Genomic DNA, 22159 nt, shown 5'->3' on the forward strand with positions numbered 1-22159 from the left:
AATTGGTGTTGAGCATCTTGTCACCTGGCGGCAAGTTTGATGAAGAGCAATATCAAGCTGTCTAGCACTGGAAGATTCATACCTCACAGGCTGAAGCGTATGTGAGCTTGCTCCTCAACTTGTGCCTTTTGCATTTTCCTACGATATAGTTTCTCGCTGTGATCTTCATTTTGACACTGCCACATTGCACCGTGAATTTCAGACCCCTATCGAGAATAACCCTGAGGTATTTAGTGGTAGAGTTAGAACTTCCCAGCCATAAGACTTCAAATTTTAATTGGCACATTTGTTGTGGAGGGGGAAAGCAATGACTGCAGTTTCGCCAAGATTTGGCTCAGGCTGTGGGCTTCATAATACTCTCCCAGGTTGTCAAGAGCAGAGGAAAGTTGTCTTTTGATGCCTTCAAATGCCTTGTATTGGGTCAAGAGGGCCAGGTCATTGACATAAATAAATGTGGTGCAAGCCTTGTTACATAGTTGGCGATTTGTGTAAAAGTTAAATAGTATGGGGGTGAGGATGCTTCCTTGGGGAAGACCACTGTTTTTGTTTGCTGGCACTAACTTTTCGTCTTATGAAAGCCAACATACAATTTCTGTTGCTGACTAGCTCTGGAATGATATTCATAAAGCTTTAATCTTTTGTAGCTCTGTACACCTTTGGGAGAGGTCTTCTGATGTTTACTGTGCTGTAGGCCGCACTCAGCTCAACAAAGGCAACACCAGTTAAGAGGCCTGTTTTGGAGCCACCCTTCATCTGCTGGATAAGATACAAAACCTGCACTGTGCAAGACTGTCCATGTCAGAAGCTGGCTTGTCCTCTAATGAACTTACATTCGATAAGTGGAGTGAGGTGGGCCAAAAGAATTCATTAAAATAGCTTGAATGAGTGGTAGAGAACTTTTTGGGTCTGGTAATTTTCCAGGCTCAATCAGAGCAATAAAATGAGCTCGTCTCTGGGGATTCAGAATGTTGAACATTTGCATGCAGTTGTTAAACATTTGGAGCAGCCAATCAGTACCTCTTTTCTGAAGATGTATTAGCAACTCTCGGTCGTGAAAAAAGATTCACCTGCCATTCCCTACTAACAGTGCTATTGGGCTGGCCAAACCTCTTGCCATGATGGCAACCTAACATTTACCACCAGGTTAATAAATGGAAATGAAATCGTAGAATTATTTGAAATGAAACTATCAGAGCATGTTCTTTTCTTAATTGCTTTATTGCCAACTTCTGCCTCTCACTTCTCCACCCTATTTCTCTATTAACTCTCCATCTCTTGTCTAGCATTCTCTAGCTGTGACTGTAGGGCACATGTTGTCATTTCCTGCTCCACTACAAGTTTATTCCTGCTATATATCCTGTAGGTAGAGGAGAGCACTTTGCTCAGTTTCTCACTAGTGTCTTCACAATGCAACCAACAATTAGCTTACCACAATTAATACACTTCTTGGTCATGATCAGATTTCACAACAGCTTCAAACACAATGAAATAACAGGAATTGTATCATAAAAAACATGCTATAAACTACTATGTAGCACATCTTATTAAAAACACAAAAGTTTTATTGGAGTATATACCTTTCCCTGTTTCAGTTACAGGTTGACAAATAACTTTAAATACACTTGACAATGTTCAAGTGTGGGTGCAATCTACAGTAATGCAAAATATGGAAGTAAAAATACTCAAAAGGCAAGATTGATAATAATAACTGTATTTTTGATGGCTGGTTTCAGCAAATCTAAGCTGCCATCATCAGATCTTTAAAAGCATTGTTGTTCTTGTGGTCTTCAGTCCTGAGACTGGTTTGATGCAGCTCTCCAAGCTACTCTATCCTGTGCAAGCTTCTTCGTCTCCCAGTACTTACTGCAACCTACATCCTTCTGAATCGGCTTAGTGTATTCGTCTCTTGGTCTCCCTCTACGATTTTTACCCTCCTTGCTGCCCTCCAATGCTAAATTTGTGATCGCCTGATGTCTCAGAACATGTCCTACCCACCGCTCCCTTCTTCTTGTCAAGTTGTGCCACAAACTCCTCTTCTCCACAATTCTATTCAATATATCCTCATTAGTTGTGTGATCTACCCATCTAATCTTCAGCATTCTTCTGTTGCATCACATTTCGAAAGCTTCAATTCTCTTCTTGTCCAAACTATTTATCGTCCATGTTTCAGTTCCATGCATGGCTACTCTCCATACAAACACTTTCAGAAACGATTTCCTGACACTTAAATCTATACTCTATGTTAACAAATTTCTCTTTTTCAGAAACACTTTCCTTGCCATTGCCAGTATACATTTTATATCCTCTCTACTTCAACCATCATCAGTTATTTTGGTCCCCAAATAGCAAAACTCATTTACTACTTTAAGTGTCTCATTTCCTAATCTAATTCCCTCAGCATCACTCGATTTAATTCGACTACATTCCATTATCCTCGTTTTGCCTTTGTTAATGTTCATCTTATACCCTCCTTTCAAGACACTGTCCATTCCCTTCAACTGCTCTTCCAAGTCCTGTGCTGTCTCTGACAGAATTGCAATATCATCGGCGAACCTCAAAGTTTTTATTTCTTCTCCATTGATTTTAATACCTACTCTGAATTTTTCTTTTGTTTCCTTTACTGCTTCCTGAATGTACAGATTGAATAACATCGGGGAGAGGCTACAACCCTGTCTCACCCCCTTCCAAACCACTGCTTCCCTTTCGTGCCCCTCGACTCTTATAAGTGCCATCTGGTTTCTGTACAAATTGTAAATAGCCTTTCACTCCCTTTATTTTACCCCTGCCACCTTTAGAATTTGAAAGAGAGTATTCCAGTCAACATTGTCAAAAGTTTCTCTAGGTCTACAAATGCTATAAACTTAGGTTTGCCTTTCCTTAATCTTTCTTCTAAGATAAGTCGTAAGGTCAGTATTGCCTCACGTGTTCCAACATTTCTATGGAATCCAAACTGATCTTCCCTAAGGTTGGCTTCTACCAGTTTTTCCATTCGTCTGTAAATTCAATACTTCCTCATTAGTTATGTGATCTACTCATCTAATCTTCAGCATTCTTCTGTAGCACCACATTTCGAAAGCTTCTATTCTCTTCTTGTCCAAACTATTTATCGTCCATGTTTCACTTCCATACATGGCTACACTCCATACGAATACTTTCAGAAATATTCAATACTGGATGTTAACAAATTTCTCTTCTTCAGAAACACTTTCCTTGCCATTGCCAGCCTACATTTTATATCCTCTCTACTTCGACCATCATCAGTTATTTTGCTCCCCAAATAGCAAAACTCCTTTACTACTTTAAGTGCCTCATTTCCTAATCTAATTCCCTCAGCATCACCCGACTTAATTAGACTACATTCCATTATCCTTGTTTTGCTTTTGTTGATGTTCATCTTATATCCTCCTTTCAAGACACTGTCCATTCCATTCAACTGCTCTTCCAAGTCCTTTGCTGTCTCTGACAGAATTACAATGTCATCGGTGAACCTCAAAGTTTTTATTTCTTCTCCATGAATTTTAATACCTACTCCGAATTTTTCTTTTGTTTCCTTTACTGCTTGCTCAATATACAGATTGAACAACATCGGGGACAGGCTACAACCCTGTCTTACTCCCTTCCCAACCACTGCTTCCCTTTCATGTCCCTCGACTCTTATAACTGCCATCTGGTTTCTGTACAAATTGTAAATAGCCTTTCGCTCCCTGTATTTTACCCCTGCCACCTTTAGAATTTGAAAGAGAGTATTCCAGTCAACATTGTCAAAAGCTTTCTCTAGGTCTACAAATGCTACAAACATAGGTTTGCCTTTCCTTAATCTTTCTTCTAAGATAAGTCATAAGGTCAGTATTGCCTCACGTATTCCAGTGTTTCTACGGAATCCAAACTGATCTTCCCCGAGGTTGGCTTCTACTAGTTTTTCCATTCGTCTGTAAAGAATTCGTGTTAGTTTTTTGCAGCTGTGACTTATTAAGCTGATAGTTCGGTAATTTTCACATCTGTCAACACCTGCTTTCTTTGGGATTGGAATTATTATATTCTTCTTGAAGTCTGAGGGTATTTCGCCTGTTTCATACATCTTGCTCACCAGATGGTAGAGTTTTGCCAGGACTGGCTCTCCCACGGCCGTCAGTAGTTCCAGTGGAATATTGTCTACTCCGGGGGCCTTGTTTCGACTCAGGTCTTTCAGTGCTCTGTCAAACTCTTCACGCAGTATCGTATCTCCCATTTCATCTTCATCTACATCCTCTTCCATTTCCATAATATTGTCCTCAAGTACATCGCCCTTGTATAGACCCTCTATATACTCCTTCCACCTTTCTGCTTTCCCTTCTTTGCTTAGAACTGGGTTTCCATCTGAGCTCTTGATATTCATACAAGTCGTTCTCTTATCTCCAAAGGTCTCTTTAATTTTCCTGTAGGCAATATCTATCTTACCCCTAGTGAGATAGGCCTCTACATCCTTACATTTGTCCTCTAGCCATCCCCGCTTAGCCATTTTGCACTTTTTGTCGATCTCATTTTTGAGACGTTTGTATTCCTTTTTGCCTGTTTCACTTACTGCATTTTTATATTTTCTCCTTTCATCAATTAAATTCAATATTTCTTCTGTTACCCAAGGATTTCTACTAGCCCTCGTCTTTATACCTACTTGATCCTCTGCTGCCTTCACTACTTCATCCCTCAAAGCTACCCATTCTTGTTCTACTGTATTTATTTCCCCCATTCCTGTCAATTGCTCCCTTATGCTCTCCCTGAATCTCTGTACAACCTCTGGTTCTTTTAGTTTATCCAGGTCCCATCTCCTTAAATTCCCACCTTTTTGCAGTTTCTTCAGTTTTAATCTACAGGTCATAACCAATAGATTGTGGTCAGAGTCCACATCTGCCCCTGGAAATGTCTTACAATTTAAAACCTGGTTCCTAAATCTCTGTCTAACCATTATATAATCTATCTGATACCTTTTAGTATCTCCAGGGTTCTTCCATGTATACAACCTTCTTTCATGATTCTTAAACCAAGTGTTAGTTATGATTATGTTGTGCTCTGTGCAAAATTCTACCAGGCGGCTTCCTCTTTCATTTCTGTCCACCAATCCATATTCACCTACTATGTTTCCTTCTCTCCCTTTTCCTACACTCGAATTCCAGTCACCCATGACTATTAAATTTTCGTCTCCCTTCACAATCTGAATAATTTCTTTTATTTCATCATACATTTCTTCAATTTCTTCGTCATCTGCAGAGCTAGTTGGCATATAAACTTGTACTACTGTAGTAGGCGTGGGCTTCGTATCTATCTTGGCCACAATAATGCGTTCACTATGCTGTTTGTAGTAGCTTACCCGCATTCCTATTTTCCTATTCATTATTAAACCTACTCCTGCATTACTCCTATTTGATTTTGTGTTTATAACCCTGTAGTCACCTGACCAGAAGTCTTGTTCCTCCTGCCACCAAACTTCACTAATTCCCACTATATCTAACTTCAACCTATCCATTTCCCTTTTTAAATTTTCTAACCTACCTGCCCGATTAAGGGATCTGACATTCCATGCTCCGATCCGTAGAACGCCAGTTTTCTTTCTCCTGATAACGACATCCTCCTGAGTAGTCCCCGCCCGGAGATCCGAATGGGGGACTATTTTACCTCCGGAATATTTTACCCAAGAGGACGCCATCATCACATAATCATACAGTAAAGCTGCATGCCCTCGGGAAAAATTGCGGCTGTAGTTTCCCCTTGCTTTCAGCCGTTCGCAGTACCAGCACAGCAAGGTCGTTTTGGTTATTGTTACAAGGCCAGATCAGTCAATCATCCAGACTGTTGCCCTTGCAACTACTGAAAAGGCTGCTGCCCCTCTTCAGGAACCACACATTTGTCTGGCCTCTCAACAGATACCCCTCCGTTGTGGTTGCACCTACGGTACGGCTATCTGTATCGCTGAGGCACGCAAGCCTCCCCACCAATGGCAAGGTCCATGGTTCATGGGGGGAATATGTTATCAGTATACTTCACATTACTGGTGCCCTGCCTTGTGCTAATGGCACCTAGACCTTGATGTTGTACAGCATTTAAAAATGACAGCATAGAGTGTAATCACAGTTACTTTGATATTGTACTTATATCACTACATTGTAAATTATTTGTATACACTTAGTCATTACTTAATATCCGGTGTTATACGAAATGCTTATTACACCAAGACTTCGAGCACCATGTTACATTAGCACCTAGAGCGTATGATGGTCCATAATATTATGATTTGTATATGATATTTTAAGAATGCAATATTTTAGTGGTTCTCCTTTGTTATCTGCATACATTATGTCATACACTTCATGCATTGTTTCTGTATTATTATCACTTAGACTTCAAATGATCTTCTGTAAGCTTATTCATTGGTGATATATTTTCCACATTAAACTTGCCTTATGACTATTGTGACTATATAGGAAATAATTAGTACAACTGGCATACAATACATTTTTTTATAATTTTATAATAAATTTAATTTTAAAGAAACTTTAAATAAAAAGAAAATTTAAAAAAGGAATTTTGTTATTCCAATATACCCTGATATTATGTCAATCAGACACTGTATTGCTGTAAATGTTATTGATATACTTCATACTACTGAAATCCTTCCTTGTGCTAATGGCTCTATATAAACAGTTCACACCTAGACCACAAGCTACCATGAGCTATTATGGTTGTTGTTGTAACGTCTGTATTAAATTAATCACAGTTACTTTTATATTGTGCTTATCGCAATATATTTCAAATTATTTGTCTATACTTATTCAGTACTTAATCCTGGTCTTATAATAGAGGCTTATTACACCAAGACTTTGAGCACCTAGACGTTGTGTTGTACTGGTGCAGGTCTATAATACTGCAGTTTATGTATGGTATTTTGAGAATGCGGTATTTGAGTTTTCCCACTTGATACCTACATGTATTATGACATGTCCTTTGTGCATTGTGTCTAAATCACCTAGATTTAGAGCAGTCGTTGGTAAGCTTAGTTGGTGGTGATATATTTTCCTCATTGTACTTGCCTCATAATTATTTGACTATATAGGCTGTAGGTAGTGAATGGTAAGGGATTAAATATTTTGCAATAAATGTGCAACTGACGTCTTTTACAGTGAGGCGGTGTTTCACTTAGTGATAAACAAAACTGGTCCATATTGTCACAAATTCCAAATTATTGAGAATTTACTGTGTTTTTGGCCACAAGAAACATATTTTAAATTATCTGCTGCTCCTGTCCTAATGGCTTCCACAGAATATTGCTGATGAATGCATGACAAGGTTTTCAAAATGGTTTAGTAGACAGCATATTTCATGGTGAAATGAATCAATGCTGCTCTGTAATCAGGTACAGATGTATTACTACTGAGAGGTTCACTTACAAACCAACTGTCTGCCTTAGTTTTGTCGAACTTGTGTTCAATCCTAGCTTCATTTTGCGTGTGTGTGTGTGTGTGTGTGTGTGTGTGTGTGTGTGTGTGTGTGTGTGTGTTTTAGGGAATTAGCCTGACTATAGGGGCAATTAAGGTGCAGGCAGGGTTGTTGAGTATAGGGCATCCCCACTGTATGCTAGATATGAGTGATCTCTGACCCTACTTTCTTGACCAGACTACTCTTTAATCCTTCTTTTACTCTGTTAAAATCAATTTGCTCCTTTCTGCCACACCAAATTTTCTATTCTGGGTGTCATGCTTTGTTGAATACTGGATGCTCTTGACTGTAATGGATCAGGGGTGGAACAGCTGTGGGAGGATGTTTTGTGATGATGATGATAATAATAATAATAATAAATGGTTTATTTGTCCATAACAACTTTTACAGTCATGGACATAGTTTGTTTATAAACATATAAACATCAATAAGACTTTAGAAATAAAGATAAATTATACACAACAACATTAAAATCCTTGATGGAGTACAAGCATTTATCAATTAACAGTTGCTTTAATTTTGTCTTAAATATGTTTACATTTAACAGTTTTATATTATGTGGCAGTCTGTTATAAAAGTGTCTTCCAGCAGAAAATGGGCTATGATCTGTTGCTCTTTTATTACTACATTTTATATGGTAATCCTCTCTTTTTCTTGTGTTATAATTTCTGTATTGATTAAACTGCACTCCATATTTTCTTTTACAACTATAGTGCGCGTCATTTACGACGGCGACCGAGTTTAGGTTTGTTCTGTGCATCTGACGTCACAAAACACAGTCAGCCAATGAAGAGAGAGCGACGTTGCCAGAGCTCGATTGCAGTGCAGAGCACAGACGAGTGTCTTCAGTTTTAGAAACATTCAGTCATAAATAAAGTAATTGAACAAAAGCAATGCCTTGATAGCAGACTTTCTTTTATAGAAAGTTTGGAAAAAGCATTCTTTATGCCAGTTGCTTCATATTCTATTAATTAATTAAACCAAACAAGCAATAAGCCTCCTAATTCAGGCGATAGCAAGGAAAGGTGTTTGTATCATTCTCATGAACCGCTTTTTTGCAATAAAGAATGGCGATAATTGTTTATTTCCTATTGTACTTCGACGAAACGTCAGTAATTCATAGTCCTAACAACAGTATTTGTCGGTATTTTGTGTGATGTTTTATACTCCTCCAGGAGTTTGGTTGAATGATGAGCTGCATTAGTGTAATGGTTAAGGTGTTTGGCTGCTAAGTGCAAGGTTCAGAGTTCAAACCTTGTTCGATGCTTAATATTTTCTTTATTTAAAAACAATATCGAAGTGTCTTACATCATGAATTTTATTCATTTGAATGATGTTTTTGAAATTTCTAGTGCTTTGTCTCTTCATTATAATCACAATAAGTTTTTGGTTTATCTAATTTGGTCCTCCAATATTTCTTTTCACGGGAATTAAAAACAATGAAAAGGCATACATACAATATTCATGTTAGCTGTTTTGTTTGTATATCTTCTCTTCCGCAGTCACTGTTTTACTATCCATATTGAGATATATTCTTTTGTGACAGTATTAAAAGTATTATTTAGAGCAGAATTTCGGCTCATACATTGCCGAGCTACTTGATTGTCTGATGCAATTCTTTGCTTCACTGCTTAGGCAACATCTTATTCAATGTTTTCGTCTACCTATGTTTTGGCAAGTATTTGCTCTCCGTTGTGACAAACACAAATTGTTTGTCCACTGCACCTCACTGACAATATATTTTATTTTCTATGTTTTATTATGTCCACAATTCAGTTTTATGTACTTCGCCAACTTTGTTTTAATCAGAATGTTTTAGAAAAAAGCGAAATGATTCTGGTATAAATAAAAGTTTTATTACAGTTGCAAAAGATGGAATATTTCTCAATATTACATACAACACCTATCTGGTGCTTAAATTAAATGAGATATTGTTATACAGTAAATTTTATATGAAACTTAGGTATCTTCTCCACATTTAATTCTCAACATTGTGGCAAGTAAAATCAACCATATGGAAAGGATACACTGTGTACTTTTACCTCTGGAAACTCCTCAAAATTTCGTGCAATGGTTTACTACATTTAATGCTGCATTATAATTGCACTGAACATCGAAACAAAATTAAGTCATTTATGGGGGGGAAGGTAGCAGTCCCCCCCCCCCCCCCCCACCCTCCCATGAACCATGGACCTTGGCGTTGGTGGGGAGGCTTACGTGCCTCAACAATACAGAGAGCCGTACCGTAGGTGCAACCACAATGGAGGGGTATCTGTTGAGAGGCCAGACAAATGTGTGGTTCCTGAAGAGGGGCAGCAGCCTTTTCAGTAGTTGCAGGGGCAACAGTCTGGATGATTGACTGATCTGGCCCTGTAACTCTAACCAAAACAATGTTGCTGTTGTGGTATTGCGAACAACTGAAAGCAAGGGGAAACTACAGCCGTAATTTTTCCTGAGGGCATGCAGCTTTACTGTATGATTACATGATGATGGCGTCCTCTTGGGTAAAATATTCCGGAGGTAAAATAGTCTCCGATTCGGATCTCCAGGCGGGGACTACTCAAGAGGATGTTGTTATCAGAAGAAAGAAAACTGGCGTTCTACGGGTCGGAGCGTGGAATGTCAGATCCCTTAATCGGGCAGGTAGGTTAGAAAATTTAAAAAAGGGAAATGGATAGCTTAAAGTTAGATATAATGGGAATTAGTGAAGTTCGGTGGCAGGAGGAACAATACTTTTGGTCAGGTGAATACAGGGTTATAAATAAAAAATGAAATAGGGGTAATGCAGGAGTAGGTTTAATAATGAATAGGAAAATAGGAGTGCGGGTAAACTACTACAAACAGCATAGCGAACGCATTATTGTGGCCGAGATAGACACAAAGTCCAAAACCTACTACAGTAGTACAAGTTTATATGCCAACTAGCTCTGCAGATGATGAAGAAATTGATGAAATGTATGATGAGATAAAAGAAATTATTCAGGTAGTGAAGGGAGACAAAAATTTAATAGTCATGGGTGACTGGAATTCGACAGCAGGAAAAGGAAGAGAAGGAAACTTTTTTTTTTTTTTTTTTTTGATCATCAGTCTACTGACTGGTTTGATGCGGCCCACCACGAATTCCTTTCCTGTGCTAACCTCTTCATCTCAGAGTAGCACTTGCAACCTACGTCCTCAATTATTTGCTTGACGTATTCCAATCTCTATCTTCCTCTACAGTTTTTGCCCTCTACAGCTCCCTCTTGTACCATGGAAGTCATTCCCTCATGTCTTAGCAGATGTCCTATCATCCTGTCCCTTCTCCTTATCAGTGTTTTCCACATATTCCTTTCCTCTCCAATTCTGCGTAGAACCTCCTCATTCCTTACCTTATCAGTCCACCTAATTTTCAACATTCGTCTATAGCACCACATCTCAAATGCTTCGATTCTCTTCTGTTCTGGTTTTCCCACAGTCCATGTTTCACTACCATACAATGCTTTACTCCAGACGTACATCCTCAGAAATTTCTTCCTTAAATTAAGGCCGGTATTTGATATTAGTAGACTTCTCTTGGCCAGAAATGCCTTTTTTGCCGTAGCGAGTCTGCATTTGATGTCCTCCTTGCTCCGTCCGTCATTGGTTATTTTACTGCCTAGGTTGCAGAATTCCTTAACTTCATTGACTTCGTGACCATCAATCCTGATGTTAAGTTTCTCACTGTTCTCATTTCTACTACTTCTCATTACCTTCGTCTTTCTCCGATTTACTCTCAAACCATACTGTGTAGTCATTAGACTGTTCATTCCATTCAGCAGATCATTTAATTCTTCTTCACTTTCACTCAAGATAGCAATGTCATCAGCGAATCGCATCATTGATATCCATTCACCTTGTATTTTTATTCCACTCCTGAACCTTTCTTTTATTTCCATCATCGCTTCCTCGATGTACAGATTGAAGAGTAGGGGCGAAAGGCTACAGCCTTGTCTTACACCCTTCTTAATACAAGCACTTTGTTCTTGATCGTCCAGTCTTATTATTCCCTCTTGGCTGTTGTACATATTGTACATGACCCGTCTCTCCCTATAGCTTACCCCTACTTTTTTCAGAATCTCGAACAGCTTGCACCATTTTATATTGTCGAACGCTTTTTCCAGGTCAACAAATCCTATGAAAGTGTCTTGATTTTTCTTTAGCCTTGCTTCCATTATTAGCCGTAACATCAGAATTGCCTCTCTCGTCCGTTTACTTTTCCTAAAGCCAAACTGATTGTCACCTAGCACATTCTCAATTTTCTTTTCGATTCTTCTGTATATTATTCTTGTATGCAGCTTCAATGCATGAGCTGTTAAGCTGATTGTGCGATAATTCTCGCACTTGTCAGCTCTTGCCGTCTTCGGAATTGTGTGGATGATGCTTTTCCGAAAGTCTGATGGTATGTCGCCAGAGTCATATATTCTACACACCAACGTGAATAGTCATTTTGTTGTCACTTCCCCCAATGATTTTAGAAATTCTGATGGAATGTTATCTATCCCTTCTGCCTTATTTGACCGTAAGTCCTCCAAAGCTCTTTTAAATTCCAATTCTAAAACGGGATCCCCTATCTCTTCTAAATCGACTCCTGTTTCTTCTTCTATCACATCAGACAAATCTTCACCCTCATAGAGGCTTTCAATGTATTCTTTCCACCTATCTGCTCTCTCCTCTGCATTTAACAGTGGAATTCTCATTGCACTCTTAATGTTACCACCATTGCTTTTAATGTCACCAAAGGTTGTTTTGACTTTCCTGTATGCTGAGTCTGTCCTTCCGACAATCATATCTTTTTCGATGTCTTTACATTTTTCCTGCAGCCATTTCATCTTAGCTTCCCTGCACTTCCTATTTATTTCATTCCTCAGTGACTTGTATTTCTGTATTCCTGATTTTCCCGGAACATGTTTGTACTTCCTCCTTTCATCAATCAACTGAAGTATTTCTTCTGTTACCCATGGTTTCTTCGCAGCTACCTTCTTTGTACCTATGTTTTCCTTCCCAACTTCTGTGATGGCCCTTTTTAGAGATGTCCATTCCTCTTCAACTGTACTGCCTAATGCGCTATTCCTTATTGCTGTATCTATAGCGTTAGAGAACTTCAAACGTATCTCGTCATTCCTTAGTACTTCCGTATCCCACTTCTTTGCGTATTGATTCTTCCTGACTAATGTATTGAACTTTAGCCTATTCTTCATCACTACTATATTGTGATGTGAGTCTATATCTGCTCCTGGGTATGCCTTACAATCCAGTATCTGATTTCAGAATCTCTGTCTGACCATGATGTAATCTAATTGAAATCTTCCCGTATCTCCTGGCCTTTTCCAAGTATACCTCCTCCTCTTGTGATTCTTGAACAGGGTATTCACTATTACTAGCTGAAACTTGTTACAGAACTCAATTGGTCTTTCTCCTCTTTCATTCCTTGTCCCAAGCCCATATTCTCCTGTAACCTTTGCATTCCAGTCTCCCATGACTATTAGTTTTTCGTCCCCCTTTACATACTGCATTACCCTTTCAATATCCTCATACACTTTCTCTATCTGCTCATCTTCAGCTTGCGACGTCGGCATGTATACCTGAACTATCGTTGTCCGTGTTGGTCTGCTGTCGATTCTGATTAGAACAACCCGGTCATTGAACTGTTCACAGTAACACACTCTCTGCCCTACCTTCCTATTCATAATGAATCCTACACCTGTTATACCATTTTCTGCTGCTGTTGATATTACCCGATACTCATCTGACCAGAAATCCTTGTCTTCCTTCCACTTCACTTCACTGACCCCTACTATATTTAGATTGAGCCTTTGCATTTCCCTTTTCTAGTTTCCCTACCACGTTCAAGCTTCTGACATTCCGTGCCCCAACTCGTAGAACGCTATCCTTTCATTGATTATTCAATCTTTTTCTCATGGTAACCTCCCCCTTGGCAGTCCCCTCCCTGAGATCCGAATGGGGGGCTATTCCGGAATCTTTTGCCAATGGAGAGATCATCATGACACTTCTTCAATTACAGGCCACATGTCCTGTGGATACACGTTACATGTCTTTAATGCAGTGGTTTTCATTGCCTTCTGCATCCTCATGTTGTTGGTCATTGCTGATTCTTCCGCCTTTAGGGGCAATTTCCCACCCCTAGGACAAGAGAGTGCCCTGAACCTCTATCCACTCCTCCGCCCTCTTTGACAAGGCCGTTGGCAGAATGAGGCTGACTTCTTATGCCGGAAGTCTTCGGCCGCCAATGCTGATTATTTATCAAAATTTAGGCAGTGGCGGGGATAGAACCCGGGACCGAAGACGTTTTGATTAGGAATCAAAGACGCTACCCCTAGACCACGGGTTAGTAGGTGAATATGGACTGGGGCTAAGAAATGAAAGAGGAAGCCGCCTGGTAGAATTTTGCACAGAGCATAACTTAATCATAGCTAACACTTGGTTCAAGAATCATGAAAGAAGGTTGTATACATCGAAGAACCCTGGAGATACTAAAAGGTTTCAGATAGATTATATAATGGTTAGACAGAGATTTAGGAACCAGATTTTAAATTGTAAGACATTTCCAGGGGCAGATGTGGACTCTGACCACAATCTATTGGTTGTTGTTGTTGTTGTGGTCTTCAGTCCTGAGACTGGTTTGATGCAGCTCTCCATGCTACTCTATCCTGTGCAAGCTTTTTCATCTCCCAGTACCTACTGCAACCTACATCCTTCTGAATCTGCTTAGTGTATTCATCTCTTGGTCTCCCTCTACGATTTTTACCCTCCACGCTGCCCTCCAATACTAAATTGGTGATCCCTTGATGCCTCAGAACATGTCCTACCAACCGATCCCTTCTTCTGGTCAAGTTGTGCCACAAACTTCTCTTCTCCCCAATCCTATTCAATACTTCCTCATTAGTTATGTGATCTACCCATCTAATCTTCAGCATTCTTCTGTAGCACCACATTTCGAAAGCTTCTAGTCTCTTCTTGTCCAAACTATTTATCGTCCATGTTTCACTTCCATACATGGCTACACTCCATACGAATACTTTCAGAAATGACTTCCTGACACTTAAATCAATACTGGATGTTAACAAATTTCTCTTCTTCAGAAACGCTTTCCTTGCCATTGCCAGCCTACATTTTATATCCTCTCTACTCCGACCATTATCAGTTATTTTGCTCCCCAAATAGCAAAACTCCTTTACTACTTTAAGTGCCTCATTTCCTAATCTAATTCCCTCAGCATCACCCGACTTAATTAGGCTACATTCCATTATCCTTGTTTTGCTTTTGTTGATGTTCATCTTATATCCTCCTTTCAAGACACTGTCCATCCCATTCAACTGCTCTTCCAAGTCCTTTGCTGTCTCGGACAGAATTACAATGTCATCGGCGAACCTCAAAGTTTTTATTTCTTCTCCATGAATTTTAATACCTACTCCGAATTTTTCTTTTGTTTCCTTTACTGCTTGCTCAATATACAGATTGAACAACATCGGGGAGAGGCTACAACCCTGTCTTACTCCCTTCCCAACCACTGCTTCCCTTTCATGTCCCTCGACTCTTATAACTGCCATCTGGTTTCTGTACAAATTGTAAATAGCCTTTCGCTCCCTGTATTTTACCCCTGCCACCTTTAGAATTTGAAAGAGAGTATTCCAGTCAACATTGTCAAAAGCTTTCTCTAAGTCTACAAATGCTAGAAACGTAGGTTTGCCTTTCCTTAATCTTTCTTCTAAGATAAGTCTTAAGGTCAGTATTGCCTCACGTGTTCCAGTGTTTCTACGGAATCCAAACTGATCTTCCCCGAGGTTGGCTTCTACTAGTTTTTCCATTCGTCTGCAAAGAATTCGTGTTAGTATTTTGCAGCTGTGACTTATTAAGCTGATAGTTCGGTAATTTTCACATCTGTCAACACCTGCTTTCTTTGGGATTGGAATTATTATATTCTTCTTGAAGTCTGAGGGTATTTCGCCTGTCTCATACATCTTGCTCACCACATGGTAGAGTTTTGTCAGGACTGGCTCTCCCACGGCCGTCAGTAGTTCCAATGGAATATTGTCTACTCCGGGGGCTTTGTTTCGACTCAGGTCTTTCAGTGCTCTGTCAAACTCTTCACGCAGTATCATATCTCCCATTTCATCTTCATCTACATCCTCTTCCATTTCCATAATATTGTCCTCAAGTACATCGCCCTTGTATAGACCCTCTATATACTCCTTCCACCTTTCTGCTTTCCCTTCTTTGCTTAGAACTGGGTTTCCATCTGAGCTCTTGATATTCATACAAGTCGTTCTCTTATCTCCAAAGGTCTCTTTAATTTTCCTGTAGGCGGTATCTATCTTACCCCTAGTGAGATAGGCCTCTACATCCTTACATTTGTCCTCTAGCCATCCCTGCTTAGCCATTTTGCACTTCCTGTCGATCTCATTTTTGAGACGTTTGTATTCCTTTTTGCCTGTTTCACTTACTGCATTTTTATATTTTCTCCTTTCATCAATTAAATTCAATATTTCTTCTGTTACCCAAGGATTTCTACTAGCCCTCGTCTTTTTACCTACTTGATCCTCTGCTGCCTTCACTACTTCATCCCTCAAAGCTACCCATTCTTCTTCTACTGTATTTATTTCCCCCATTCCTGTCAATTGCTCCCTTATGCTCTCCCTGAATCTCTGTACCACCTCTGGTTCTTTCAGTTTATCCAGGTCCCATCTCCTTAAATTCCCACCTTTTTGCAGTTTCTTCAGTTTTAATCTACAGGTCATAACCAATAGATTGTGGTCAGAGTCCACATCTGCCCCAGGAAATGTCTTACAATTTAAAACCTGGTTCCTAAATCTCTGTCTTACCATTATATAATCTATCTGATACCTTTTAGTATCTCCAGGGTTCTTCCATGTATACAACCTTCTTTCATGATTCTTAAACCAAGTGTTAGTTATGATTATGTTGTGCTCTGTGCAAAATTCTACCAGGCGGCTTCCTCTTTCATTTCTGTCCCCCAATCCATATTCACCTACTATGTTTCCTTCTCTCCCTTTTCCTACACTCGAATTCCAGTCACCCATGACTATTAAATTTTCGTCTCCCTTCACAATCTGAATAATTTCTTTTATTTCATCATACATTTCTTCAATGTCTTCGTCATCTGCAGAGCTAGTTGGCATATAAACTTGTACTACTTGGTTATGAACGGTATATTAAAACTGAAGAAACTGCAAAATGGTGGGAATTTAAGGAGATTGGACCTGGATAGACTGAAAGAACCAGAGGTTGTACAGAGTTTCAGGGAGAGCAAAAGGGAACAATTGACAGGAATGGGGGAAAGAAATACAGTAGAAGAAGAATGGGTAGCTTTGAGGAATGGAATAGTGAAGGCAGCAGAGGATCAAGTAGGTAAAAAGACGAAGGCTAGTAGAAATCCTTGGGTAACAGAAGAAATATTGAACTTAATTGATCAAAGGAGAAAATACAACAATGCGGTAAGTGAAGCAGGCAAAAAGGAATACAAACGTCTCAAAAATGAGATCGACAGGAAGTGTAAAATGGCTAAGCAGGGATGGCTAGAGGACAAGAGTAAGGATGTAGAGGCTTATCTCATGAGGGGTAAGATAGATACTGCCTACAGGAAAATTAAAGAGACCTTTGGAGAAAAGAGAACCACTTGCATGAATATCAAGAGCTCAGATGGAAACCCAGTTCCAAACAAAGAAGGGAAAGCAGAAAGGTGGAAGGAGTATATAGAGGGTCTATACAGGGGCGATGTTCTTGAGGACAATATTATGGAAATGGAAGAGGAGGTAGATGAAGATGAAATGGGAGATATGATACTGCGTGAAGAGTTTGACAGAGCACTGAAAGACCTGAGTCAAAACAAGGCCCCTGGAGTAGACAACATTCCATTAGAACTACTGACAGCCTTGGGAGAGCCAGTCCTGACAAAACTCTACCATGTGGTGAGCAAGATGTATGAGACAGGCGAAATTCCCTCAGACTTCAAGAAGAATATAATAATTCCAATCCCAAAGAAAGCAGATGTTGACAGATGTGAAAAATACCGAACTATCAGTTTAATAAGTCACAGCTGCAAAATACTAACGTGAATTCTTTGCAGACGAATGGAAAAACTGGTAGAAGCCGACCTCAGGGAAGATTAGTTAGGATTCCGTAGAAATGTTGGAACATGTGAGGCAATACTGACCCTACGACTTATCTTAGAAGAAAGATTAAGGAAAGGCAAACCTATGTTTGTAGCATTTGTAGACTTAGAGAAAGCTTTTGACAATGTTGACTGAAATATTCTCTTTCAAATTCTAAAGGTGGCAGGGGTAAAATACAGGGAGCGAAAGGCTATTTACAATTTGTACAGAAATCAGATGGCAGTTATAAGAGTCGAGGGACATGAAAGGGAAGCAGTGGTTGGGAAGGAAGTGAGACAGGGTTGTAGCCTCTCCCCGATGCTATTCAATCTGTATATTGAGCAAGCAATAGATGGGTAGATCACATAACTAATGATGAGGTATTGAGTAGAATTGGGGAGAAGAGGAGTTGGTGGCAGAACTTGACTAGAAGAAGTGATCTGAGGCATCAAGGGATCACCAATTTAGTACTGGAGGGCAGAGTGGAGGGTAAAAATCGTAGAGGAAGACCAAGAGATGAATACACTATGCAGATTCAGAAGGATGTAGACTGCAGTAGGTACTGGGAGATGAAGAAGCTTGCGCAGGATAGAGTAGCATGGAGAGCTGCATCAAACCAGTCCCAGGACTGAAGACCACAACAACAACAACAGGTGTCAGTCATGAAGAAGTGTAAAAATCAAATTTTTGGGCCAAATGATAAGTGTGTCAAAGCAGTCGGATGGCGCTGCTTCTCTTGGCGCGTGCGTCGTTTGCAACTGGCAATGCAGCAATCTCTTGCGTCTGGGTGGGCGTGCGCGAGCCGCCAAGATAAAAGAATTGAACTGTAGTACAGTCCTGAAAATAGAGATGTCTTAAGGCAGATGGTGCTGTTATACTAGAAAGGCATTTTAGCAGGTAGGTTTTACAGGAGATTTTTGTACATATATATATCTGATGTGCTCCTTCCATGTAAGATGTTCATCTACTGTAACACTCAGGAATTTATGTTTATCAATTGTTTCAACTGATAGCCCTGGCTCAGAATCCACTTGTCTTGATTTATTATTTAGCAGAAACTCCATCAGAATTGTCTTGCCCTTATTTAGTAATTTTTTTTTTTTTTGTGAGATATTCTGTGATGTGGCTAATGTTCTTTGTATTATTTTGCACTGCCAAGTGTTTTGTAAAGCCACAGCTTATGAAAGAGATATCGTCAGCATAATGTACTAGGTAATTTCCTCAGCAGCTAAGTCCCATAGTGCTCAGAGCCATTTGAACCAATTTAGGTTTGAATTTTGTGGAATTATTATACTATTATATCATTGATGTACACAAGTTAAGATGACTTGGTGTGCATGACTACCTGTGACACATTTCAAAGACTTTTTTTTTTTTTGCTTGATCGTCAAGAGCATGACATCCACTGTATATTAATTGCCAAAGAAACTTGTCAGGAATACAGTGCATGAAGATGTCTGTCCACAAGCTGCTGACTCATTGTTTAACCAGTAGGTAATCTTCTGATAGAAAGAAAGTGACCTAAAGTGATGCACAACAAACTGCAGTCATTGAAACCAACTGTCCAATCGCGGTGCACCTCTTTCCATTCACAGAGATGGGACAACATGTGACTGATCAATCTTCCTGCAGGACATTGCCCTTTGACCCATGGTTTTCTAATCTTTTGAGAGGGCGCACCTTTTTGTGTTGCCTGTAATATGTCTATTTCAGTTTTATGTCATGTGTGTTTTGTATTCTGGCTAAAGGGCAGTGTCAAATGACTCTGTCCTTCATTCTCCACATTTTTATCTACTAAGGATTAATTATCGTGATTCCATTTCATATTTCATCTTCATAAGTATGTCATTGTTATATGCCTTTTTGTGATTTAAATGCTAAAGCATCATTCAAAGATATTAATTAATATTTGTTGTCACCAGGGGAACATGGGGACATGTCGAACCAGATTCCAGGAAGCATGCCAAGAAAGCAAGAGGTATGTTATTACTCGTGTACATGATGGTGATTTCAAGTTAAGTTAATAAGCAGTTGATCGAAAAACTTTCATAAGAATCTCTTTCTACTGTTGCACATCATTGAGAATTATCTGTTGGAAAATTAATGTGGTAGTACAAATTATTTATTTATTTACATACTTACTTACTTAATTACTTTCGTACTTCCTTCTGTACATCTGATTATAGCTGCTACAGACAATCAGTTGAAAATGTGTCAGTGGAATGAAGTGTTGTTGAAGATTATTTTGAAATAATAATTATTCATAAGTTGTGAGACATTTTTTCAAGTTTCTGGTTTGCTAAAAGAACTCAACTTTTAGAGTGGTATGCCTCACATTAGTGAATCCCTTACTTCACGTTTTCAGAAATGTGGCTGTCACATGGTGAAGCATTCCTCAGCCACAACCTTTGATTGCAACCCACATTTCATTAGTTTTAGAATGTGTAGGGAGATCTAACTATGAGTAAAGATAATACCATACAACAACATTATGATACACATTGATTTGAACTTATATCACTGTATGAGTTTAGTGTGTTTCATGTTCCTAGGAAAAATATTCTTGGTTATTATTTTGTAAAGAATGAGGAAGAGACAAGTGTGTGATTTCATTTTTGTTAGAATTCTAGAGCCTTCTGTGCAAAGGGGAAAGAAAGTCTTGTATTTTAGGTTTGTACATGTTGCAACACATAAAGATGCTACTTTTAAGCTTTAAACTTTCAGCAACACATTTTGCTGTCTGGCATATTTTTATTTGTTTACTCCCAGTATTACATGTGCATCTGTACTTCACATGCCAACATTTGATGTGTTGGGGAGGGTAATTCTGGTACCATTCTGATTTTTAGCTCTTTTCTTGTTCCAGTTACAAATAATATCAGAAGAACAAATATCGGTAAGCCTCCATATGAGTTTGAATTTCTATGTTTTGCTTTATTAGTGACTACATTGATTTTCATAAATACCTTTTGAATTTAGTATGTAATAGGTATTGATTGTGCCTGTTGCTGATGGATTCAATAAAAAGTGGGAAATGCTATTTTTTATAGGGTTATCTCCTGGCAGCTCCAAGAAGAAAGAGAGACATGATCGGCATCCACAGCATTACCAACAGGAAAATGAAGAAGTAAGCTAGACTTATAATACAATAACATATAATATAAAACCAAAGCAGGCTGTAATTAATAGTATGATATGTACAACCATGCTTAATTTGTACATAAACTCTTTTACATCCTCTTCAGTGTATTCTTTCAATTGCTTTATAAGTTGTTTTGATATAAGTGGTTTGTTTATAATTCATGTAGCTGTATATACGTGGCTGCTTTGTTTTTATATTTCCTTATCTTGTCTCCCTAAGGAAGGAACAAACAGTTCTAAAAGCTGTGAATAGTTTTCTGTTCTTCTAAATGTGTATATTAGCAATAATGAATTTTCCCTTCTGATGGTAAGCTCTGGGCAGCCATTCCATTTTCATGAGTACTTGATGTCACAAGTTATTTCATACTGGTGTCATTTACATTCTTTTTCAGCCCCATTGCAGTCAGGTTACAACAATTTATCTGTTCATTCTAGACTTGCCCCAATTTGTATCTGATGATATCATTGTGTTAATTCACTGAAGCTTACTACTGTGGATGCGGAACAGAATAACTATTACTGAAGACAGACAGTTGTAATTTTGCCAGTGGTTTTCATATGTAGGAAGATGCCCTTATCTGTGTTAGTTCCCTCATTCATTTATTCTTTCTTTCATTGCTGTATTACAGTCTAGTTTCTGGAAAATGGTGATAGACTATGATGGTTCCAGTTTTGAGTTATATAATGACAATATTACATTTACAGTAATGGGTTTGTTACATGCTGAATTTTAACATAAATTTACTGTATTTTTCATATTAAATGTATTGTAATTCTTTACTTGTGCAATTACATAGCTAACATTTTATTTATTACCTTCATGCTAATTGATGTGCTGTTTTCTATGACTTATTTTCCGATCCACAGTCAGGTGTCATTTTTGAGAAAAAGAGCAGTAGATTTTCGTAGGTTGTATGTGTTTTACATTTAGTTTTGTCACCCTTCTGTTGTTTGTTCTATCACTTGATTAATGAATATCTCCACCACCACCACCACTACTATTACTAATACTTAGGCTACTAATACTATATTCCTATTCAGTGGTGGCTCATAGCTAAAATAAATGGGGGTGTTTCTCCAGAAAATTATTTTTACCCTTTTGGTTTATAATTGTGTGAAAAGAAACATGTATAAAAACTAAATTTACTCAGAAATTTGATAAAATCCTAGAAGAACAAAAAGAAAATAACATTAACCTAAATTGTTGTAGTCAAAGCTTGATCTATTCATTTCAAAATAAAATCCATTCTTCTTCTTTTAATTTGCATGACAAGATCAGTATTTTTCCCCTTGACCTTTGGATGACAGTGCCCATTGAAAGTGTATTTAGTCTTTCAGAATCCACTGGGCTTCTCAGAAAAAGTCTTTACTCGTTTCAGTGGTGGTATATTATGGGTCAGGAA

General features: G+C 38.7%; 1 protein-coding gene across 1 annotated transcript in view; it reads left to right on the top strand.

The window, feature by feature from the left end:
- Window positions 1–22159, top strand: part of LOC124721691 — an 888717-nt gene that overhangs the window by 812334 nt on the left and 54224 nt on the right. The window contains exons 36-37 of the mRNA XM_047246771.1: window positions 19538–19593; window positions 20666–20742. Coding sequence (XP_047102727.1) covers window positions 19538–19593; window positions 20666–20742 — 133 coding nt within the window. The remainder of the gene's footprint in view (window positions 1–19537; window positions 19594–20665; window positions 20743–22159) is intronic.

Source organism: Schistocerca piceifrons, chromosome X (genome assembly GCF_021461385.2).
Source record: "Schistocerca piceifrons isolate TAMUIC-IGC-003096 chromosome X, iqSchPice1.1, whole genome shotgun sequence".
Classification (NCBI taxonomy): Eukaryota; Metazoa; Arthropoda; class Insecta; order Orthoptera; family Acrididae; genus Schistocerca; species Schistocerca piceifrons.